Below are 26,511 nucleotides of genomic sequence, written 5' to 3'. Positions count from 1 at the left end.
CTCAGATACAAAGTTCATTTGCCCGCTCCTCAAAATCTGCTTTCGTTGTCAGTTCAGCTCAGAACCCAGGGGTTTTATTATCTCGATTTGATTTAGGGGTGTTTGAGATTCTTTTTTGGAGATTCATACAATTAAGCAGACTTGCAAAACAAAGAAAAAAAATTCTTACTAATAGTGGAAAGTCAGACAGAATAAGAAAATTGTTAAAGTGTATACGCATCCCTGTTCCAAATGAATGAAATCAGATCCACATAAGAGTTTCTGGCCCATAGCAATTCTGAAATCCAGTCATTCGAGCTGGAAATTTCTTAATTAGGTTTCATGCCTTGGGAATAATTTTTCACAGTAGTAAACAGCATTTTCCAAGCTTTTGCTTCCATTCTCTGAATATTCCTTCATTTTAAAATAAAAAAAAAGCACGTTTGGAAATGTGTAGTTTCCTTAGTCTACTTACTGTGAGTAAGATTGAGATCTGTTTCCTTATTTTTATAGTCTTTCTGGAATTTTTGTGAGTCTCACTAAATTTTACTACAATAGACAAATCATATATACGATTATATTTAAAGATATATTTGTTTATTTTTATGTGTCTGAAAGTTTTGCCTGCGTGTATACAAGTTATATGTACACATCCCTGCCCGGTACCTTGGAAGTCAGAAAAGGGCATCAGATCCTCTGCAACTGGAGTTTCAAATGGTTGTGAGCCACATGTAGGTGCTGGGAACTAAAGATGCTCTCTCTTCAAGAGCAGTAATTGTTCTTACCCACTGAGCCATTACGCCTGCCATAATTGAATCCTAAAAGACAGGGTTCTGATAGCAGTAATAGAGTGTAGGAGGAGAGAGAGAGCCAGGTGACTGCCGTCAGGACTCAGGACCTGCCCACAGATGGCTGACCACCCAGAACAGCCTCACAAGCGCTCTTCCACCCGAGCCCACAGAGACAGAACCGAATCACTGCCATCAGAACTCACTGCCTGCCCTCAAAGAGCCAAACACCCAGGAGCAATCTCTGTCCTGAGCCCATGGGCCCTCAGACCCTCAGGAGAGACAGGCTCCAGTCAGAGACAACAAGATCACCTATAATCAAAACACCACCCACTGAGCACACATGGAGAGACCTATGGCTCCAGTTGCATATGGAGTTGAAGATAGCAGTGTCTGCCATCAATGTGGGAAGAAGACTTTGGTCCAGGGAGGGCATGTTTTCCCAATGTAGGGGAATGCCAGTGCAATGGGGTGGAGAGGGTGATTAGGAGGGAGTGCAGCTTTGTGAAGACAAGTGGAGGGGGAGAGGAGATGGGATATGGGTGGGGAAGGGGATAACATTTCAAATGTAAATACAGAGAGTATCTAATAAAAAATAGAATGTAGCAGTAACAGTGGCAGCCATACCAGGACACTTGAACTTAACAAAGCTGTTAAAGAAATAAAGAAAAAACAAAGCTTTTCCCTTAGACTTCTTTTAATCCAGACCAGTGAAAAGTACCACAGCCATTAGGTTGAGGCCTTCCTTTTCAAATAATCTGATCAAGTAACTCAGTTACAATTGTGCCTGGCAATTTATCTCTTAGTGCATTCAATCAAGATCTAGGAAAGCTGACAAACAGATTGACTATCACAATCACCATGGCTACAGAAAGCCATTTCTTCACTTCAGTATCTTTTACTCTCTCAATCAATTTCTTTTTCACCTCTTGTGGCTGGAGAAGTAGCTCAGTTGGCAGAGAGAGTCCTTTTGTACGCAAGGCCCTAGGTTCACTCTTCTGCACAAGATAAACTATGGCAATGCAGTGCTAAGAGGGTAGATGAAAGCAGATGAGAAGTCCAAGATTATCCTTGAACTTGAAACTAAAAGGCTGAAAACGATGTTGAAAAATACCAATGGGCAACCTAGCAATATGACTAAATGAACTAGAAAATCAAACCCAAAATTTGAAGAAGCAAAAAAAATAAGACCATGGGGAAGAGATGAAATGGAAGCTAAAACATCAATAAAATCAAGAGGTTAAATGATTCTCCACTCAGTCTAACAGCGGTGGTACATGCCTTTAATCCCAGCACTCAGACGGAAGATACCCTCCGGGGGTCTTTCATATCTATTTATGTATAACAAATTAGACCAAAATTTAGAGGCATGAAGTACTTCTTAAAATGTCTTAGTTTCTGCACTTTAGGATTCAATCGACAGCACAGGCTCCAGTTGACTCACAGCTCAACTAGAGAAGCGTCTGCCTTCAAACTCATCCCTGTAATTCATAGGATAGTTTCTCACATGCTTTTGACTAAGGGTCTCAGATCATTAATGGTGGTTGATCAGAAGCAATATTCATTTCCTTGTTACCTGAATCTTGTTGTTGGGAATCTCATAGACATTTATAACCTAATCTTAGAAAAACCGTCTTTATTCATGAGAAGAAAGTCACTAGATCCAACCCAACCCAAAAGGGAGGGCACTAAACAAGGACATAAAGCCAGGAGGTGAGCATCACTTAGGACCATTTTGACATAGTTTTCCACAGTAATAAATAGGATTCAAAATGAAACACAGTGACAGAAGAAAATTTATATTGAAAACAAACAAAAAAGCTAACAAACTGCAGCAGAGTATCAGTGAGCTGTGAGACAAGCAATTTGTGTAATGGGATGTCCAGAGGAGACGCAAGGTGGAGAGGCACAAAAATATTAGAAAAAATAGGAGCCTCAAATTTGTTCACAGCTATAAAAACTGCAGGTACAAAAAAAAAGCCATATAACCTCAAACACAACAAATAGAAAGGTAACCACCAAGCACCTCATCATCAAATTGCTCAACACCAGTGATAAAGAGGAACTTTCCAACACAGAAAAAGACATTCTATACAGAGAAACAAAAATAAGGGTAATAACAGGTTTTCCACCAGAACTAATACAAACAAGAAGACATTGACACAGCATCTTTAAAGTGTTGAAAAAAATGTCAATGTACAATTCCATTCCGAGTTAAAGTATTAAAAAAAAAAAAACTAGAGGATTATCAGTCTGCTGCTTCAGAGGAGGTAGAAAAGAAAGCCTTCTCCCCCATTCTTCACAGTACCTGCAACTAAGAGCTCTAGAAAGTATATATAAAACAAACAAACCTAAGAAGATTCAGAAAAAATTGGAACAAGAGACTGGCCGTGGAACCCAAAGAACTTAGGAACCCAAAGAACAATGAGTTATTGAGTTATCTTGCTTTTTTGGCCTCAGTAATCTCATAGTTGAAGCCGAGGAAGCCAAAAACTCAGAGAAGCTAACAGGGAAAATTTCTGGTTTCTCTAGCAGCGGGATCAGAAAAACGGGTAGCCTACCAAGACAGGATTCTTTCATATGATATTCCTCCAAACGAGTCAAGCACTACTGGGAAATCTATGATGACACCGCCTGTATTGGCAGACCTTTGTTTCTAGGCGCACCTAATAATGAGGTTTCTCACTCTATACACCAAGACGTTTTCAGGGTAACTATCTGGGACTTCCATCAAGGCTAGTTAATAACAACACCATCCATATTATCCATGGAAACCATATGAAAAGTTTCAGTTTCTATCCTACTGATATGTCAGAATTACTATACCATCTTGCCTTTCCTAAGTATGAATAAGCCAAAGGAGGCTTATCAAGGAGTCAAAATGTTAATGAATGGTAATAACATTACCCATACTAACCATGTCAGTAGAGTGTGTGTGAGCAACAGTAATCAGTCATTCTTATTTTCTCAACCAGAGAATATAAATGAAGATTCAGTAGAGATATGAACATCCATTTTTCACCTATAACTGATGAGTGGCCCCATTCTTGAATGTCAACAGAGATTGAATGGGGAACCAAAAAATACCACGCCTCACATGACAGTAATATGGAGGTAGAGAGTTCATTGATTCTTGAAAACAGGTGCTTAAATAAAACCTAGTAAAACATAGTGCTAGAAATATTCAGATTTCAAACAAAAAGTATGGGTTATGCTAAGAGTTAGGAAGATCTCAAATTAATTGTAAAAATCAGTCAATAAAACGCCCTGGGGCAAAAGAGGGAGCTGAAAGATTTTAAGAGCTAGAGAACCAGAGAGTTTGTAGTGAGATCATATATCCTAGTAACATCAGGAGCCTCACCAACATGACCATTCTATTGTATAAGGATGACAACAGTAGACATGCCAAAGTGAATGGGGAGAAACCCATGAGCTTTACAACCACACAAAAGGAACTATAGGCAACCAGGAAAAGCTGAAGTAGAAGAACTGGTCTTCCTCAAGGAACAGTATACCAGTTGGTTGTCCAGTGTCAAATGGTCAGTCCTGAAATCACATACAAATGATGTCATATGAACTCAACACATAATATTTAGAAATATATATGTATGCATGTATACATATGTGCATGCAATAAAAATTACTGAAAAAGGGAGGTCATGAATTTGGAGGAGAGCAGGAAGAGGGATATGAGAGGGATCGAAGGGAGCAAAGAGATGGGGAAACATAATTAAATTACTAACTCAAACATAGACAAAAAAATCCTGACTCTGAAGAATTAAAAAGAAACAGGTGCTATATGTCAGAATTATCTGATCTAGAGTTTGAATTTGAACTGTATTTGCCATACAATATTTCAATAAACAATAATAAATATGAGTACAACACGTATAGAAGTCAGAAATTCTCAGAAAAGAAGCCAAGATATAAAGAAGATCCAAATGCCATTTCAGAATTCAAAAATCTCAAAAGCAAGATAAACATCTCAAAAAATGGGTTTAGTAGCAGAGTGAGATGAAGAATCAGTGAACTTAAAGCAAAACACAAACCAAAAACCAAAAAAAGAAAAAAAAACACAGAAATTAACCAATCTGAACAACAGAGAGAAAATATACCGGGGGCGGGGTGGAAGGACAGTGCCCAATTGCCTAACAACAGAGATTCCACACACATGAGAAACAGACACTGATGAAATTTCTAGGGGAAATGGGCAGTTCTATGTCTAATTGGATATTTCAATAACAATTCTCAGTAATTCATGAGACAAGGAGACAGGAAATCAGTAAGGACATAATTTAACTCAATAGTACCATCAATCAGCTGAGCATAATTAACGTTTATAGAACGTTCCATGGAACAAGAGCATATCCAACATCTTTTTCAAAGTAAATGGTTTATTTACTGAGATACACCATATTTGGGACCACAAATTAAATTTTAGTAACTTATGAGGGTTCAAATTATAAACTGTGTATTCTCTAACTGTGTTGGGATCATGTAGCTCATTGGTAACAGACAGTACCTAGACATTTCCTATATCCTTAAAAACTAAAATATAAAAAAAATCTTTTAAATAACTAACAGGTCAAAGACGAAGACAAAAAATGTTTTGAACAGAACAAAAATAAAAATACAACATATAAAAATTGATGAGCTATTAGGAGGTAGTAATTGGGACGCCATTTATATGGAAAAGAGAGTAAGTATCAAATCCATGACCTTAACTCCCTCCTTAATACAACAGAAGAGCTGAAATTGCCAGTGTGTATTCATAACATCAGCACCCAGGAGGCTGGCTACTGAAGGGGAAAGTGGGAATAGGGAAATGGTGAGAGGAAGATGGAATAGGGAAATGGTGAGGAGTACTGGAAGGAGAGGAAGGGCTGATATTGGGTTCTAAAGTGAATAAATAAACACATTTAATTTAAAAAATGAACATGTGTTGAAATACAATGTGTGTGATACTATGTTAACCTAAGTAGATTTGGAGCCTACCATCTACCAACTCAAAGCTTTCTCTTATAATCAAAGTACTGTGTGTTTTCCTTTTAAAATAAGTAAATACTTAAAGTTAAAAAAGACTTTTATAAATAGATAAAATACGTATGATAAATGAATTTTGGGTACTGTCTAGCAGTTTCCAGAAAACTTAAACATATACCTACTCTATGATTCCACCATTATACCCTGAAGTATGAATCCACAAGAAGAGGAATATATATTCATATCAAAACTTGTACTCAAAGGCCTGTCTGAGCTTTATTCACAATAGCTTAAAAATTAGAAGATGTATTACTAAGAATTTAGCTACTGTACTGGCTGGCTTTGTGTCAACTTGACACAAGCTGGAGTTACCATAGAGAAAGGAGATTCAGTTGAGGAAATGCCTCCATGAGATCCAGCTGTAAGGCATTTTCTCAACTAGTGAACAAGGGGGAGGGCCCAGCCCATTGTGGGTGGTGCCATCCCTGGGCTGGTAGGCCTGGGTTCCATAAGAAAACAGGCTGAGCAAGCTAAGGGAAGCAAGCCAGTAAGCAGCATCCCTCCATGGCCTCTGTATCAGCTCCTGTTTCCTGTCTGCTTGAGTTCCAGTCCTTACTTCCTCTGGTGATGAACAGCTATGTGGAAGTGGAAGCTGAATAAACCCTTTCCTCCCCAACTTGCTTCTTGGTCATGATGTTTCTGCAGGAATAGAAACCCTGTCTAAGACACCCATGAAAGAAAGACAGAACTAGTGGAGAATTCCTTGTGGATACACAAACACAGTTAATGAGAAATATTGATTAAGGGGTTCATTGCAAGGAATATATGGGGCTGAATATACAAGTCCAAAATCTGTGTCAAGAAGGGCAGGCTGAAAACTGGACACAGTGGCATGTGCCTGTAATACCAGTTATTGGAAAATGGAGGAAATTGTCAGGAGCTCAATTGTCTTTGACTAGTAAAAAGGCCAAAGGCAGTCCTGGACACATGAAATGTTCTAAAGTTACCTGATTAAAGACAGTAACGACATCTGCAAACTACTTTCATTGTAACACCTGATTCATGTTTGATTTTTAAGAACATACCATTGCATAATCCAAATATGCATCTACAGGTGAATGGCTCCACAAATTGTGCCTATATTCATAAAACAGACACCAACAAAAAGAAGGAACTAGTAGTTCGAGCAACAATGATGAATCTCAAAGTAACTATAATAACTAAAATAATTCACAGAAAAGTGTGTTTGCTATGTGATTTCCTTTACACAAAATGTGAACAAATGCTAAATAATCTTTAGTGTCAGAAAGCACATCAATGGTTGCCAGAGGATAAGGGTAACAGAGCAGGCAAGAGATTACCAAGAAGATGAAGTGGGCCGTGTGTGTGTGTGTGTGTGTGTGTGTGTGTGTGTGTGTGTGTGTGTGTGTGTGTAAGTAGTTTTCTTATCATTATTTCAGTTAAGGACTAAATTATGCCTGTTTCTTGGACTTGGGAGCACTACCTAGGGAAAGCAGTTTCCAATTATAACTACACTTTGGTTTTCTTTTTTGACATGGTGTCATGTACCCCATCAGGGCCTCAGGTTCACCATGTCACTCAATCTGACCTTGAACTCTTGATCCTCCTGACTCCACTTCCTGAGTGCAGGTATTCTAGGCATGTCCTACTCTACCTGGCTACAATTAAGCTTGATGGTCCAATTGAGAGTTAGAAGTTATGAAATAAAGGCATATTATAAATTCTTTGCACATAATAATTTGCTACCACTTGCCATCATCAAAAACTAGAAATAAAACTACCATATGCTCTAACTCTACAACTACTTGATATGTAACTGATGGAAATTGACTTCTCATACTACACAAATACTGAGCAACCATATTAACTGAGACAATATTCATAGTAGTCAAGTTATGAACTCTAACTAGGTGTCCATTAACAGGTAAGTGGATAGAAACAATGTACTATATAATTGCAGGAGACATGGCTCATCAGTTAAGAGAACTGGTTATTCTTACAAAGGTCCTAGGTTTTTATCCCCAGTACCTATATAGCAGATAACAACCATCTATAACTCCAGTTCCAGGGGATCTGATGCCCTCTTCTGTCCTCTGCGGACATCAGGCACACCATGGTTCATAAACATACATTCAGAAAAAACATCCAAACATATAAAACTAAACTAAACTTAAAAACATCAGAGACATCTAGTATATACATACTATGGTAATTCATTCAGCTATAGGAAAAATGAAATCATGCCACAGAGAGGGAAATGGTTGGAACTGGAAATCATTACGTTAAGTAAAATGAGCCAGACTAGAAAGACAAATGGCGAATGCTTTCTCTCACATGTGGTATACAGGTTAAACTAATATATGCATCCACATGCACATGTGGAAGTAGAGCAAGCTATTTGCAAGAAAAAAGTAGGAGAGGGCAGCTTAAAACAAGAGAGGCTCATAGGGGTCGTTAATGTGAGCAAAGTATGTGATCTGCGTGTGTGCAGATGTCATAATAAAACTCATTGCTTTATGTGTTGATTTTAAAAAGTAAAGTCGTTAAAATATTTAAAACAAGAAAAATGCTGCTGTCTCAAAATGAAATTTCCTGAGACATAAATTCAGCTTTAACTAGAGAAGTGGAAGGAGCCCTTCCTTTTTCCTTTTCTTTTGTGACTATGAATCCAGTACTGACAGAGAGACACAGGTGACATGTCTCTAGTAGCACTGAGCATTTCCTGTAACGTCCTGCACAGACTATTCCTACTAGAACCTTCTAATGGCCTCTGGAACTCTTTTGGTTCATGTCATCTTCCAATCCTACTCTTCCAGCATCTTCTTGGTTCTGGAAGCCCATCATTTATGACATCCTTTCAGCTAATTGTCCTTTGGCTTGCTTTGTTTTATTACATTAACAATTTACTTTTCTTTTGTTTATAATCAAAAGCATTGATAAAGACAGGGAATATTGTAAAGAAAAATTCTGCAAAACTCACCAAATATCCATCAAGAAGGGACCAAATACCTATTTCATAAGATGCAAACAAACAAAACAAGACAAACCTCAACCAAACAACCAAACAACAACAACCCCAAAACAAAACCCAATGAAACAGAACTCTGGAGTCTCATTCACAAGAGTCAGGGAGAAAGAAAGGATGTCTGCCAACGTATTACAATGATGTGGCGTTTTGGTTGGTTCCAGATGTACAGACTGTGATCTTATCTTCAAAGGCTGTAATGAGTAGTGTGAATGAGAACTCATGAAAAGAAGCGTGTCTGCAGAGACTGGTCGACTGGGTAGAACTCCAATACTGTGGAGAGACGAGAATGTTGCAGATCTAGAGGCCAATTGCCTTATCTTGGGCGAGTTCTAGCCCTCCAGAACAGCCATTCCTTGCCCATGTCTGTGTTGGAACTATTAGCTTATGCCTAATAAATAAAAACCTTTTGGAATCTATTAACAGACCACTAGATTCCACCAACTCAAAGCAAAGAAGCAATTAGATAGCATCCTGAGTCTACAGAACAGCTTCTCACACCTCATGTACCAGCCTCTCTGACGTATGGACCGATGTGTTTAAAATTTATCTTGATTTATGACTCTCTGTGTTCTGTAAGACTATAAAACTCCATGAAGCTGCTTTCACACTGGAACATAGAATTTGGCATAACCTAAATTGGTGTTCCTGAGCCATAGTCCCTCAAAATGGCTACATAATAAGCTGGGAACTAAATTGAATAATCTCTCCCATCAGATTCCTCTGTTAGCATTTTAAAATTTTATTTCTCTCTCTTTTTTATTTTTATTTTATTAAGACCAGGTTTCTCTTTGGAGCTCTGGATGTCCTGGGACTTGCTCTGTAGACTAGGCTCAGACTCAGAGATCTGCTTGGTTCTGCATCCCCAGTGATGGGCCTAAAGTTCCCTACATGACTACAACCCAACCTGTCAGATGTTTTTGATTACTAATTGATATGTGAGGGCCCAGCCCTCTGTGTTCTACACATTTCCCAGATCGGTAGAGCTGTGATATATAATAAGAAAACTAGCAAAGAGAGCCAGAGGGACAGGCCAGTAAGTAGCATTCCATCCACTGGTTTCTGCTTTAAGCCCTTGACTTGAGTTCTTCCCCCAGCTTCCCTCCACAGTGGACTACAACCCGTAAGCTAAAATAATCCTTCCCTTTCTCAAATTGCTCTTTATCATTCTGTTTATTAGAGCAACAGCAAGCAAACTACAACAAAGTTTCTTCCCACGGGTCTGGTTTGGGTGGTTAGGCACAAAATTTTGATTTTCTTTTCCTTTGTCAGTAAAGATCAGTCTGAGTTTATAGAGCAGACTGAACAGCAACTGCTCTCACCATATATGGCTAGGGCGGAAAATCATACAGTGACCCTGGATCTGACCTTTGCTAGCATGATTTAGACTCTAGGCAACTTTCCATAACCAACTCCAAATTTCTTTATCCTTCCTTTTAGTTGTGGGATATGCTTCAAAATTCCTCTTCAACATAATGGCTTCTGACAATGTAAAGTTGTTCTTCCCTTTGCAGGGGTGGGCAGGCACAGCAAATGCTAGCATTCCTGTAGCATTCTGTAAAAAAAAAAAAATGCTGTTTGCATCCCAGGGTGGCTGTTCTGGGGTCTTCCTTGTAATCTTGGCACATTGGTTGGGAAAGTCTGAGTGGCAGCAATCGAGAACACATTCTCTGTGTAGCTATTTCGAACCCTCAATACCTGTGCCAGCCTGCTGTCCCTCTCTGCTGCTGCCCGACTTACCCTTCTCCCTTGTATAACCAAGTCCTATTCAAGCATGTCGACTGGCTTTCAAATGCTGATCCAAAAAAGATCTTTAAGGTTTGGCAGAAGTGAGAATCAAAGGAAGACAGTTTTAGAAGTATGATTCTGTTTCTTAATGACCTCCTCATTCCCTCGCCTTATCTTGATTTCTTTGTCACCGATCCCACTGAATTTTATATGTAACATTTCAGGATGGAGAGGTGGCTCAGCGTTTAAAGGCTAGGCTCATGACCAGAAATAGCTGCAGTGTTTCACAGGTTGTGTTTTGTCTTGTATCCCCAGTGAAATTGTAAAGTTTTGGAAGGCTCTGAGCCCAGCTCATTCTGAGTACTTAACAAACACTCACTGAGTGAATGGATTAATGCATGAATGAAAATAGCTAAGGCTTACTGATTGCTGTGTGGAGGGCACCATGCTAAGCAGTTTGCATGTATTATTTCATTAAATTTTCATAACAAACCTACAGATGTGAATATCATTAATAAGCTTATTTCACAAGTGAGGAAGTTGAGGCTCAGAAGAGGGCAATGATTAACAAAATGTCACTTAGTGAATGGCTGGCTGGCTGGCTGGCATTGCAACTAGTAATGTGTTTAAAGTTAGAATGAGGAGAGAAAGAGGGTAGCTAAGGACATCTAAGATTCACATGCTTGAGGGGGCTGAAGAGATGGCTCAGTGGTTGACATGTTATTCTTGCAAAAGGGTTCAAATCCCAGCACCTCACATAGTGGCTTAGAATGTCAGAAACTCCAGTTCCAAGTGTTTCTCTGTCACTTCTGACTTCTACATGCACCATTCAGGCACAGGGTGCACCTACATACACCCAGACAAAACAAACACGTGAAATAAATCTAAAGAATAAATGAATAGAAACAGGTTTACATGCTTGAGATGCCAGATGTTCTTTAACAGAATTGACAGGTGGCACGTTAGAAAATTCATTGAGTGCATTTCACTGACAGAAAAGGAAATTATCATCAAACTACAATATATGGACTTACTTTTCCCTGCTGCTCTCTCCTGCCCAAAGCCTTTGCAGACTTAAAGCAAGCTTCTGCTTGGAAACAGTAATCCACATTCCTTCAAAAAAGGCTTAATCTTCTATGTCTCCTTCACACACACACACACACACACACACACACACACACACACAGAGAGAGAGAGAGAGAGAGAGAGAGAGAGAGAGAGAGAGAGAGAGAGAGAGAGAACATCAATAATTTACATAGAAGCTAGCACACAACCTAGTTCATAAGTAATGGTCATTTCATAATGTACTGATGTTATTGTTAGTTAGCATTAGTAAAACTAATGTTCATTGATTGTCGAATATGTCCAATATTCTAGAAGGTTTCAAAGATCCTGAGTCATTTGTCCCTTACAACTACTGCTGAAATTCAATGATTTGACTATATTTTAACAACAACAACAAGAACAACAAAAATAAACTTCATTGTGGCTGAGATTTGGTTATAGTCATCTGATACCAAAACCTTTATTCTTTATGATTTCCTATATGGCTAAACAAAGAAAATATTGATATAAATAGATCAACAATGTCTGGGTTTGTAGCTCAGTTGGTAGACTGTCTAAAATGCATGAACCCCTGACTTTGGTTACCAGAACAGCAGGAAATTGGGCATGGTGGTGCACACCTGTAATCATAGGAGATGGAGACAGGAGGGTATGGAGCTCAACGTCATCCTAAGCTATGACTTGAAGGCCAACCTGAGATAAAAGAGATGTGTTCTTGAGAAAGACAACTCACAACAAAATAAAGAAAAATAAAACAGATGCTCAAAAGAAAGGAAGGCATCTAAATACAAAGGGGAGCTAAAACAAAACAAAAACCTGTGAACAAGTAAAGAAAACAGCAAACAATTGTATCAAAATGTTGGAAACTGTAACGAGTTCAGTAGATAGAATTTACTCAGTCATATCAGTGACCTCTTCCTTCTCCAGCAGCTTGATGAGACTATGTAGGTAATGTCTGCTTTAATAACATATCCAACCTTCCAGGGCAATCGTCCTAGTTATACACTCAACTGTTTTACTAAGAAAAATTCCAAACTATCCTGTTTTAAAGAGAAGGACAAGAGGACAAAATGGCAACCAACAAAATAGAAAAAGATCTTTGCCAATCCTACATCTGATAGAGGGAGGAACTCAAGAAGTTAGGCTCCGGAGAATCAAATAACACTATTAAAAATGGGGTACAGAGCTAAACAAAGAATTATCAACTGAGAAATACTGAATGCCTGAAAAGCATCTAAAGAAATGTTCAACATCCTTAGTCATCAGGAAAATGCAAATCAAAACAACCCTGAGATTCTACTTCACACCAGTTAGAATGGCTAAGATTAAAAACTCAGGTGACAGCAGATACTGGTGAGGATGTGGAGAGGAACAGTTCTCCACTGTTGGTATAATTACAAGCTGTACAATCACTCTGGAAATCAGTCTGGAAGTTCCTCAGAAAATTGGACATAGTAATATCTGAGGACCCAGCTATAACACTCCTGGGCATACACCCAAATGATGTTCCAACATATAACAAGGACACATGCACAACCATGTTCATAGCAGCCTTATTTATAATAGCCAGAATGTGGAAAGAACCCGGATGCCCTTCAACAGAGTGATGGATACAGAAAAAGTGGTACATATATACAATGGAGTACTACTCAGTTATTAAAAAACAATGACTTCATGAAATTCTTAGGCAGATGGATAGAACAAGAAAATATCATCTGGAGTGAGTTAACACGATCACACACACACACACACACACACACACACACACACACACACACAGTACTGGGGTTATAGCTCAGTGGTAAAGTACTTCTATTGCTGACCAGGACCTAATCACATGACTACATCTAGATTCACAGGATGCAGAGAAACAGTCTTTGCCCATGCTGTCACATGTAGCTAAAACTCCTTTTACTATAGAAGAGAGAACAGTTATTCTAGGGAGTCAAATTTGTTTGTTCTCCCTCCCCACTATGACTCTTTCAGTTCTTTGGCGTGTTCCTCATTGGCTATTACCAAGTAAGCAGTTTCTTTCTTTCTTTTTTTTTTCCTTTTTATTTTTTTAGAGTAACCTAATAGCAATATATTATAATACATTCTGGGTACAAATGATTTACAAACTCAAAAGGAATTAGTACATGCTAAAACATACAACTTTCAATTCGTTCTCTGCTTTAAAACAAGCTCAGTCTGTGTTTCTGACACTTCATTATTGCGCCTTCTTGTCCGTCATGCCGTTAGTTGAGACGAAATGGGCTTTGGAGAAACCGTTCTTCACTTCTGACCCTGCAGGGTGCTCTTGTATCTCTTTCTTCACTGGCTTTTTTCCGTATGTCTGAATATAAAAGTTTAAGAACAGAATGACCAGTGTCATCATATAGGAAGACTGGAAGATGAGACAGCCGAAGGGGAAGCCGCAGGATTTCACCACGGCACTCAGCGTGTGTGTGATGGTGAGTACGAACTGCACCAGCTGAGCCTGTGTGAGGTACTTCTTCCACCAAAGGTACTTGTGCATGGACGGGAACACAGACAGTCTGTAGTAGGAGCACATGAGAATGTGGATAAAACTGTTCAGGGTTGGTCCAAAGAAGCTTTGACCACAAGGTATCCAGTTCAAAACACACCACCAGATGTTAAACATGGACGCATGGTGATAGACGTGAAGGAAGGTGATCTGACTGGTCTTCTTTCGCAGAACAAAGAAAATTGTGTCCAGGAACTCCATTAGTTTGGAGAAGTAGTACCACCACAAGACCTTGCCTACCCAGTTGTCACTTTCTCCTGCACTGTCGAGATTCTGACGCTGCAAGTTGTAGCCTCCTTCCCAGCTCGAGAGGATGAGCTCCGCCAGCATATAGGCAGAAAGAAGTGTGATTCCAAGGTTATACAAGGTGAGGATTCCCCTCGTGGTCCAAACACGTTGTCCAAGAAAGCATTGACTTCATTATCAACGGCCTTCAGCTGCTCACTCAGGTTGCTAGGCTTGGCAGCAAGCGCTGAAGTAAGCAGTTTCTTATTTCTTTTTTAATTTTATTTTATGTTGATGGATGCTTTCTTTACCTGCATTTGTATCTGTGTACCACTTTCATGTCCTGTGCCCACAGAGGCCAGAAGAGGCATTCAGGCCCTTGGAACTGGATTTACAAACAAATAGTTGCTGCCAATTGGTGCTGGAAATCAAACCCTAGCCCCCTGGAAGAGCAGCCAGTGCTTCGAATCGCTAAGCCACCAATCCCGGCTTTGGGCCATTTGCTTTCAACATGTAGAGAACGAGAAGTCCTGTAAAAGTCTGTCATCTAGTACAAGGTCATTCTTTTAGATTAGATCCAGGAAGGAAGGTTGCTTCTGGGAATGTACACTCACAGGTTTAGATTCCTATCCTGTTGCCATCCAACAGAGCTGTTCTTGACATTTTTTTTTCAGGGTGCAGATCTGAGTATATTGCCCAGTGCATAATCTTATATACAGTGTTTGAGCCAATCCCAAGGTCCTAAATCCTCAGCCAATCTTTTTCTATTGGATAGATATTTTATGTATTTACATTTCAAATGTTATCCCCTTTCTAGCTTTTCCCCTCTCCCATCCCCTCTCCTCCTGTCTCTATGAGGATGCTCCCCCTCCCACTCACCCACTCCTACCTCCCCACCCTGGCATTTTGCTATACGGAACCTTCCCAGGCAAAAGGGCTTCTCCTCCTATTGATGCCAAACTATGCCATTCTCTGTTATATATGCAGCTGGAGCCATGGGTCCCTCCATGTTTTTGATGGTGGTTTGGTTCCTGGGAGCCCTCGGCGGGGGTTCTGGTTGATATTGCTGTTCTTTCTATGGAGTTGCAATCCTCTTCAGCTCCTTCAGTCCTTTCTCTAACTCCTCCTTGGAGTCCAAATGATCAGTCTGATGGTTAGCTGCAAGCATTCACCTCTGTCTCAGTAAGGCTCTGGCAGACCCTCTTGGAAGACATCCTTATCAGCCTCCTGTCAGCAAGTACATCTTGGCATCAGTAAAAGTGGCTGGGTTTGGTGGCTGCTTATGGGATGAATACATAGGTGGGGCAATCTCTGGATGGCTTTTCCCTCAGTCTCTGCTCCACTCTCTGTTCCTTTATTTCCCCCATGACTATTTTGTTCCCCCTTCTAAGGATTGAAACATCCACATTTTGGTCTTCCTTCTTCTTGAGCTTCATATGATCTTTAAATTGTATCTTGGGTATTCTGAGCTTTTGGGCTAATATTCACTTATCAATGAGTGCTTACCATGTGTTTACTTTTGTGACTGGGTTACTTCACTCAAGATAATTTCTGATTTTGTTACTTTGGACACTTTCTCTGTGCCCTCTCGTTAGTCTGGCTAAGGGTTTATCTATCTTGCTGATTTTCTCAAGAACCAGCTCCTGGTTTTGTTGATTCTTTGTATAGTTCTTTTTGTTTCTACTTGGTCCTATTTCAGTCCCGAGTTTGATTATTTCCTGCCATCTACTCCTCATGATGTATTTGCTTCCTTTTGTTCTAGATCTTTCATGTGTGTTGTCAAGATGTTAGAGTATGCTCTCTTCAGTTTCTTTTTGGAGGCACTCAGAGCTATGAGTTTTCCTCTTAGCACTGCTTTCATTGCATCCCATCAGTTTGGGTATATTGTGCCTTCATTTTCATTAAATTCTAAAACGTCTTTAATTTCTTTCTTTATTTCTTATTTGACCAAGTTATCATTGAGTAGAGCATTGTTCGCTTCCAAGTGTATTTGGGCTTTCCGTCCTTTTTGTTGTTATTAAAGACCAGTAGTCAATGGTAATCTGACAGGATGCATGGGATTATTTCAATCTTCTTGTATCTGTTGAGGCCTGTTTTGTGAATGGTTATATGGTCAGTTTTAGAGAAGGTAGTATGTGGTGCTGAGAAGAAAGTAAATTATTTTTTTAGGATTAAATGTTCTATAGATATCTGTTAAATCTATTTGGTTCATAACTTCTGTTGGCTTCACTATGTCTCTGTTCAGTTTCTGCTTCCATGATCTGTCCATTGATGAGAGTGAGGTGTTGAAGTCTCCCACTATTATTGTGTGTAGTGTAATGTGTGCTTTGAGCTTTATTAAAGTTTCTTTTATGTATTGGTGCCCTTGCATTTGGAGCATGGATGTTCAGAATTAAGAGTTCATATTTTTTTCCTTTGATGAGTATGAAGTCTCCTTCCTTATCTTTTTTGATAACTTTTGGTTGAAAATCTATTTTACTTGATATCATTATAATGGCTACTCCAACTTGTTTCTTGAGACAATTTGCTTGGAAAAATTTTTTCAGCCTTTTACTCTGAGGTGGTGTCTGTCTTTGTCACTCCGGTGCATTTCCTGTATGTAGCAAAATGCTGGATCCTGTTTAGGTATCCAGTCTGTTAGCCTATGTGTTTTTATTGGAAAATTGAGTCCATTGATGTTAAGAGTTATTAAAGAATAGTGATTGTTGTTTTCTGTTATTTTTGTTGTTAGAGGTAGAATTATTTTTGCATGCTTTTCTTCTTTTGGGTTTGTTGAAAGATTGCTTTTTTGCTTTTTCTAGGATATAGTTTCTCTCCTTGTGTTGGAGTTTTCCATCTATTATCCTTTGTAAGGCTATATTTGTAGAAAGATATTGTATAAATTTAGTTTTGTCATGGTATGTCTTGGTTTCTCCACCTATGATAATTGAGAGTTTTGCTGGATATAGTAACCTGGGCTGACACCTGTGTTCTCTTAGAATCTGTATGATGTCTGTCCAGGATCTTCTAGCTTTCATAGTCTCTGTTGAGAAGTCTGGTGTAATTCTGATAGGTCTGCCTTTGTAAGTTACCTGTTCTTTCCCCCTTACTGCTTTTGGCATTTTTTCTTTGTTTTGCCCATATGGTGTTTTGACTATTATGTGATGGGAAGAATTCCTTTTCTGGTCTAATCTATTTGGAGTTCTGTAGGCTTCTTGTATGTTCAGGTCATATCTCTCTCTCTCTCTCTCTCTCTCTGTCTCTCTCTCTCTCTCTCTCTCTCTCTCTCTCTCTCTCTCTCTCTCTCTCTCTCTCTAGGTTAGGGAAATTTTCTTCTATAATTTTGTTGAAGATATTTTATGGCCCTTTAAGTTGTGAATCTTCACTCTCTTCTATGCCTATTATTCTCAGGTTTGGTTTTTCCCATTGTGTCCTGGATCTCCTGGATGTTTTGGGTTAGAAGCTTTTTGCATTTTACATTTTCTTTGACTGCTGTGTCAATGTTTTCTATGGTATCTTCTGCCTCTGAGATTCTCTCTTCTATCTCCTTCATTCTGTTGGTGATGCTTGCATCATCTATGACTCCTAATCTCTTCCCTAGGTTTTCTATTTACAGTGTTGTTTTCCTTTGTGATTTCTTTATTGTTTCTATTTCCATTTTTAGATCCTGGATGGTTTTACTCATTTCCTTCACCTGTTTGTTTGTGTTTTCCTGTAATTCTCTCAGCGATTTTTTTCCTCTTTAAGGGCTTCTACCTGTTTACTTGTGTTGTTCTGTATTTCTTTAAGGAAGTTATTTGTGTCCTTCTTAGAGTCCTCTATCATCATCATAAGATAATATTTAAAATCCAAATCTTACTTTTATGGTGCTTTGGGGTAACCAGGACTTGCTGTGGTGGGAGAAATGGGTTCTGATGATGACAAGTAGCTTTGGTTTCTATTGCTTAGGTTCTTGTACTTGCCTCTAGCCATCTGCTTATCTCTGATGTTAGTTGGTCTTCCTGTCTCTGACTGGAGCTTGTCCCCCCTGTGGGCCTGTGATCCTGTGAACTTAGGTGTGCGAGCACCCCTGGGAGACCAGCTCCCTTTGGGCAGGATTTGGGTACAGAGGGCTGGGGGACAGCCTTAACTCTGGGAACATATGGAGACTGGAAGGATTTTCTTGACATTATTAAAAGCCAGAAATGAGTGCCCTTTCTTCGGATACAAGACTTAATTTGTCTTTGTTTCTAAATAGTTCAGCACACTGATGGATTGCAGTGTTTGGCTTTTATGAGTGTCTTGCAACATGTATGCCTGAACACACACACATGCCTAGAACCCTCAGAGGGCAGAGGAAGTTATCAGATGACTTGGAACTGGAGTTACAGATGATTATGAGCTACCATATGAGTTCTGGGAACAGATTTTTTTTTTTTTTTTTTTTTTTTTTTTTGTAAGAGGAACCAGTGCTCTTAACCAGTAATCCATCTCTCTGGCCCCGGTGATTGATATTGATCCAAGCAGTGACCAGCCGACTGAAAATGGTGGCACCAAATTTATTCAACAATAACATTATTTTTGCTCAATGTTATTTATTTTATGATTGTTCTTAGCATACTAGCTCATCTCGAGATGAATCCAATACTAAGAAATTTGAGTTTAAAAAGGAGGCTTATTTTTTAGTTGCATTTTGTATGGGGACTCATGTTAAGTAGATGAACAAATATCTAGCAGTTGCTTTGTAAATAGTGGGGACCTTAGATTCTGACTGAAGTAGACAGTGAGTTGGGAACATTGGCACTTGTGAGACAAGCGCTCATCACTACATCAAAAAAAAATGTATTACTTGGAAAGCATGCTTGAAAAGCAGTTTTGTAACAGAGTGTCAACCCAAACAAATATCATTGTCCAGAATGCTGCAAGCTCAGGTAAACAGAGAAACCAATTACTTTCAGCAAACAGGGCTGAATGCCAAAGACTGTGTATTAGGCCTGAGAAGAATGTAAGAAGAAAAAAGATCTATTCACAAAAGGATGCTATAGATACACTGCATTTCCCCATGGTAGTGATGTCTCTACATCACAGTGTATTCAAGATAACTATGCCCTGGTAGGTAGGTTTTAAGGAGTGGAGTGTTTAAGAGGATACTAAGATGGATCACTGGGGAGTAAGGAGTTTAATAGAAAAGTTGTTAATACTGTGGACAAAGAGAGAACAGCATGGGGGGAGAGTTCAGGCTCCAGCACTGGAGACTGCATAGGTGGGATCTCTGGAAAAAAAAAAAGGAATCAGAGCACACGAGGCAAAAATGCCATTGCTTTTTTATACCTTTCAGAGGATGGGAAGGTTTCACAGCCCCAGACTATAGTCAGGCTGTCTGATTCCCAGACAGAAGGCAAGAAAGAAGGAAAGGGAGCAGGATGCTCCTCTTTTGATGTTAACTCACTCCCTAGGTGAGAAATCCGGGCCTCAGGATGTTAGTCCCAGATATTTTTCAGTGGGGTGCCTGACAGTACTGGAAGAGGAGGCTGCTGCAGATACTGTGGCCTGAGCAGGAGCAAACTGGATTCTAACAGTTCATTTTCACAAGCTGGGTTAGAAACAGCTTCAGAAGGGACTCCTGGAGGCAGGGTATAATACCACTTAACTCACTCAGATCATAACCTTTGCAGATAGATATTTGTCGAGATTCAATGTCTAAGAACAATGTCCAAGGCACTTGGTATATATAGTGCTTAGCATATAATAAATGCTCAGTAAATACAGACTACCAAGCCATTGCCACCATGTTTTGATTTGAGAAAGGTTAGGTACCACAAAACTGTAGCTCAGTTGGTAGAATGCTTGCCTGTGTGCAGGAAACACTATATCACTCCCCAGCACTTCTGGGAATGGAGGCACATAGCTGTAATCCCAGCAACCTTGACATGGTGACAGATGGATCTGAAGTTGAAGGTCATTCTCAGGTGCTGTCAGTTTGAGGCCAGCCTATGCTATATGGACCTTGTCTCAAAACCAAATAAACAACAAGAGAAAGAGCAGACCTGCTCTTAGTAAGAGGAGGAGCTCTTGTCTTTGGGGGGGGGGTCTAACAGTTTCCAAGTAAAATTGAAGAAAATAGAGATTCCTGGGAACCCCATTGCCCAAGATTCTAATTCAGTAGTCTGGTCAAGTTTTCCAGATAATACTGGCAGTCTTGTTCTGAGAACCATACTTTCAGAAAGACTAGCCTAGAATAATACATCGATGAGCTCTGGAGAAAAACTATTAGATGATTCCAACAGTCCAGAATTCTTTGGCTAAAGTCTGCAATATTGGCAAAAGTCCAGTTCATCTTCTTGTCTGGAAATTGGATTGAGAGGTAGGGGGGCTGCAGCTGTGGATGCTCAATTCCCTTGGGCTGTATATGTTTCAGAGTTAAGGAAAAACAGAGATCCAAAAGAATGTGCGTTTCTTCAATACCTGCCTTCTGAGAGGCCCAGTTCTCCCCATCTCATGATCTCAGGAGAGAAATGATTGATGAGCAGGCAGTGGGGAGGCTGTTACAACTATGGCTGATGAAGTGGTTGAAAGAGGAGTACTCCATTTAACAATCGTCTTGTTCTTATCGAAATTAGAACCAGAGAGTGGCTGATTATGAAACTGGCATTTCTTTTGTCTGGTGGGCTTAGTCTCTCCAGTTAAAAAAAAATTCCAGGCTGCCTTGATCTCTTCCCAGCAGTCTTCAACTAGGCAACTTGCTCCTTTTAAGCTGAGCTCAGAAATGAGGGCATTAGGCAAACAGTTCTTCCTCATTTCATCAGATCTCACATAAAGATGAAGCAACAGATGAAGCAGAAAGCAGGTCTGTAGTGCATCCCAGCACTCAAGAGACTGAGTCAGGAAGATCAAAAGTTCAAGGCTACCCTCCCTCAAGGTTATTCTCAGTTACATAGTAAATCTTTCTTTCCCTTTATTTAGCTAAGAAAGTGAAACCAGATGTTGGAATGTTGGAGTTGCTACAGAAAAACGTGTGTCCTTGTTAGGTTTGGAGGTTTGCTTTTTTTTCCATTTCTATCTAACACAAGTTGGAATCATCTGGGAAGAGGAAACCTCAGTTGAGAGAATGTTTGATTGTCTCAGAATTTATAGAAAGTTAGAGGCAGAAACATCTGTTGGCCTTTCTTCATTTTGTGGAAGGAAGGAAGACAAGGGCTCACACTGGTTAGTGGAGAGGTTGGTCTGTTCAGTTTTTTAAAAGATAAGATGGTCTCATATGTCTTAGCCTGGCCTCAAACTCATTATGTAGTAAATTTCTGATCCTCCTGTTCCAAACACTTAAGTGCTAGGATTATAGGTATATACCACCACACCCAGTCTGGGCTTGTGCATGCTAGGCCAACACTCTATCGACTGAGGTATACACCCAGCTCCTATCTAATTTTAATGTCTTGGGAATGGCCACCAGTCTATGTCTGAAGAGATCCGGCATTTATCCCAGGTTACAATACCTCCTCCTTGCAGTCTCCCTAGCTACAGACCGGAGTCCACTTCACAGGACACTCCACATTGGCTTGTAAATGACAAAGCATGGGCAGCAAAGCTCTGACCTCAGAGTAAAGAGATCTAAGTTCCAGCTTTAGCTGTTAGCAACATGCCATGCAGTTTTGAGGAAGATCCCTTCTTCTGCCCAAGAATCAAATTTCTGCTCTGTGACAAGGAGGAATATTTTTAATGTCTCCCTTATTAATTCTTAATTCCCAGGGGTCTTCATAAAAAGGCTTAATCAAATGTGGATTGGTGCTATCACAGCAATGCTCAAAGATCATGCTCGCTTTGGAAATGTATTCTACATCTGTAAAATGGTGCATATGTGAGATCATTTATTATATAAGTGGGATATATTACTCACACATTGGAACCACCCACTTCTCCTTCAACAGGAAACTACTTAATAAAGTTTGGTGTATTTGCATAATGGATTGAATATCTGTACGAAGTGGTAAAAATCTCCCGGGCAGATAGGAAAGGCCTTTTAAGTTATATTTGAGACAGGGTCTCACTATGCAGATGTTGCCATCATGGTACTCACTACCCAGCCCAGCATGGCCTTGAACTCACAGAGCTGTATCTGTCCCAGCCTCTTGAAAACTGAGATCAAAAGTGCGTGCTACCATACTTGGCCACATTAAATATATATATTTAAGGTTTGTGCCATGTGCCTATGTTATCTGCTCAAAAATTAAATTGCCAAAATCTATACAGGTGGCCGCTAGTAAACAAGGTGAATGGTTGAAATTAGTGAACCCAAAACTCGGGGGTATAGAATTGGCAATTTCTCCAGTATGTTTGCATGCAAGTAGTCATTAAAATCCAAATTCAAAACCACTGTCCCAGAGTCTTTGCAGAATGATAAAGATGCCAGCCACCAGTGTATCATGATCTGCACAGGACTTCTATTTTTTTTCCCGACTTCTCCCCATCATTCAGGAATTACAAGGCTTGCATATCCACATCGTCCATCTTCTTATACCTCTCAGGGATGTTCCTTTTTGCGGAAATCCTGACAGCAGATTTTTAAGAATAGGATTTCATGTAGCCCAGTGCCTTACATTATTCTTTATTGCAGTGAAGAGACATCATAACAAAGGTAACATACAAAAGAAAACATTTACTTTGGTGGTTTGCTTTCAGTTTCAGTAGATGAATCTGTGATCATGGTGAGGAGCATGGTATCAGGCAGGACGGCATTAGAGCAGTGATTGAGAGTTTTTATCTTATCTGCAAGTTAGAGGCAGAGAGAGAACTATAGTGGAATGACTTGGGCTTTTGAAACCTCAAAGCCCACCCCTAGTGATACACTTTCTTTAACAAGGCCACACCTCATATTTCATAAACAGTTCCACTAACTGGGGACTGAGTATTCAATACATGAACCTATAGGGCCATGCTCACTCAAACCACCATATCCAGGCTGGCCTAGAATTCAATATATAGCAAAGAATGACCTTAAATTTCTGGTTCTCTTGCCAATACGTCTCAAATGCTGGGATTATAGGCATGTTCCATCATTCTAGAGCTTTGCGGGTGTTAGGCAATCACTCGACCAACTGAGTTCCAACCCACAGCATTTCTAATAGTTCTTGGCAGTAGGAATTAATGCTCCAACATTTATACTCATATGTCAGTGTCAGCAGCTTTTCTCACCACAAGATCAGGTTAGCAGGGTCTACACTCTCAGAGGAGTAAGTGTTGTTACGAATCAGAAACCCCCTTAGAAAGACAGGAGCAAGGAAAGATTTCGCTTGCCTGCACTCCTGCTGCCAGTTGGACTGAGCAGTAGTGGCCTTTTCAAAGCTAGGCACAGAAGCAGTGGCTGTAGTACCTACCACCCTTGGCTTGTGCTCAAGATACCTGCTTGTAGATTTCAAGGATATGTATGAGTGTTATGCTTAGAGTCGGATTACATTTATCTTTTGATATCCTTTTTTAAAAAAAAAAATAGCATTAGAAGCTGGAGAGATGGCTTATGATTTAATGGCACTTATTGTCCTTATGGAGGACCTGGATTCAATTTCCAGCATCCACTGACACGGTGGCTCACAAATACCTCTTATAACTTCAGTTCCAGGGGAATCCAACACCCTCTTCTAGCCTCCATGGACTTCTGTATGAATGTGGTACACATAAATCCACACAGGTGCACACGAGAAGAGATAATATTAAAAAGTGTATCACTTATGTATGTTAAATCCTGACTACATTCTGAAATGCTTCTTGATAACTAACCTAACAGAGTAGGAGTAAACTGTAGTGTTACTTACCTTTTTGCATACATACAAAGAATTATGAAGGTAAACTGGGTATCCATAGTCACATAGCTGATAAACAGGGCTCACTGATGACCCAAGATGGCAGTCTGATGCTAGAGGCTGTGCTCCTATTTATTCTACTAAGATACTGCTTTTTAATGCTACTTGTGATGGCGAGGTCATTCTTACTCAAAGCCAAGGTCAAGTGACCCAAGGAAAGGTTTCTGCAGCACTGTCAGAGAACTAAGGGATCCATGTTGGCTTTTACTCTACCTTCCTATTGCCCTAGTCTACTGTGCCTGAGGGGGGTTTTGTTTGCTTGTTTGTTTTTGTTTTGTTTGTCCACCGGTTTTGCAGATTCCTAGTTCTTTCCCTTTGTTGTATTCATTGAGATTGGTATTAGTGTCAGACTTTCTACCTGGATTTCATCTTTAGCTTCTTCCCTTATTGATGAATTTGAATCACCTCAGTCTTTAAGGTCTTTAGGTCACTAGTGTTTTCTAACCATATTCGTAGCACCAGAATCCCAGGATCCCAATATTAATATAGAATCTTGGGATGGTGTTGCTCTGCTAAGAAGAGGAACACAGGCTCTTCATCACTCCCATGGCCATCTGCAGCTGCTGGCTGCTTTCACGTAGTCACTCTTGGGTCTCCTAATTCTTAACAACTATTCAAGCCAAGAACATGGACTTCCTGGTGGCCCAGGATAGGATCTTGGCACCATAACTGTACTAAATAGAATGATTGCTTTTCCTGCTCACAGCTATAATATAACCCAACCAGTCCAAGAACAGGAAGAGGGAGAGCTTTACAGGACCTCTGCATTTCCTGGTGCTTTGGTTTTTCAGAAGGGGGAATAAATTTGTCCCAAACCAGCCATTTGTTACTGTTTGTTACTGTTTCCTTTTATGGTTAGATACATTGAAGATAGTTGGATATAGCAGAAGAGAGTTAAAAGAGTCTGGTGCCATGAAAAAAATTTTAAATCAATTGTTCTATCCAATCACGGTAGATACTAACAGCCTCAATTTGATCTGGCAAAAGATGGGGTTAGTTCCATTAGTTTTGTGGAAAGCCTGATTGTGTTCTAACTTTGATAATTTTTAAGCATCTTCTTGACATTAGTCAAATCCTAGCACAGAGGTCCTTGAACTGTGGTAGGGACCCTCACAGCGGTCCCATAAAACCATTAGAAAACACAGATATTACATTGCAATATGTAACAGTAGCAAAATTATAGCTATGAAGTAGCAATGAAAACAATTTTATGGTTGGGGGGTCACTACAACATGAGGAACTGTATTACAGGGTGACAGCATTAGGAAGGTTGAGCACCACTGCTCTTGGGGCTGTGTGTTCTCTCTTTTGCTGCTTTAATCACATCATTCTTTCTCTTTCTTGAAACTACTGAGCAAGTCTCTCATGAGAACATCAGAACAACTATGCCAGATCCATGTTTACAAAGAATTGACTGCATGAATCTTGGAGCCTCACACAGCACCTAGGATTTTCCTTTTATTTTGTTTTTAGACGAGGGGGGGGGGGGAGAGGTCTCATTTATCCCAGAATGTCCTTGAACTCACTAAATAGCCAAGTATGACCTTGAAGTTCTGATCCCCCAGCCTTGAACATCAAGTGTGATGTTGTTCGTAACTTTTTCTTTTCTTTGGGATGGGCTGTCACATAGCCTGGACTACCTTCAACTTTGCAATCTTTCTGCCTATACTTCCTACATGTTATGATTACAAGCATAGAGGATTATATTTCATGAATGCCTGAGTTTTGTAACCTTTACAACATCTGTGATATTGGATAACTAAATATCTCTATTTTCCATTATCTTATCTAACATTCAGATGATAATTACACTTGTGTTACTAAGTTGTTATAAGAAATAAATTAGTATGTATAAGGCACTTAGAACAGTGTTTGACAGTAGTGAGTGTTACTATAAACGTTAAACCCATCAATAATATATGTTCATAAAATAACTGTTGAATATCTTTGAGCTATGCAGGACTTGACAAACATTTTTCATAGAAGAGCATATAATAATTACTTTTAGTTTTTAGGTAATTTGACCTTTAAACAACTACTCAAACATGTCACTAGAGCATGAAAAAAGTCATAAATGCTATCTAGATAAACTTCTATGGCTGTCTATGTGAATATATATATATATATATATATATATATATATATATATATATATATATATATATTTACAAAATCATACAGGGATAGGTTTAAGCCACAAGTCACTGCCACCTATGCTAGGGAACATGAAAGTGTGAAGAGCATGTAAATAAGAAATAAGATTAGGACCCAGGAGAGTGTTACAAGGATAAGCAGTCAGCTTATGTCAGCTGTGTGTGTGGTAGATAAGAATGAAGCAATAACCCATGATGTAATAAC

The 26,511-nt window shown here is 39.5% G+C and overlaps 1 protein-coding gene across 1 annotated transcript; it reads right to left on the bottom strand.

The window, feature by feature from the left end:
* Positions 1-13,798: 13,798 nt before the first annotated feature.
* Positions 13,799-14,681, bottom strand: LOC308415065 (very long chain fatty acid elongase 2-like; the record flags this gene model as incomplete). The annotated part of the gene is made up of 2 exons (XM_080910169.1): positions 13,799-14,495; positions 14,653-14,681. The coding sequence occupies 2 exons, from the start codon at positions 14,679-14,681 to the stop codon at positions 13,799-13,801; spliced, it is 726 nt and encodes a 241-aa protein (XP_080766295.1).
* Between the last annotated feature and the right edge of the window lie 11,830 nt (positions 14,682-26,511).

This window comes from Micromys minutus, assembly GCF_963924665.1.
Source record: "Micromys minutus genome assembly, chromosome: X".
NCBI classification, from domain to species: domain Eukaryota; kingdom Metazoa; phylum Chordata; class Mammalia; order Rodentia; family Muridae; genus Micromys; species Micromys minutus.
This window is presented reverse-complemented; position numbering and strand designations above follow the sequence as displayed.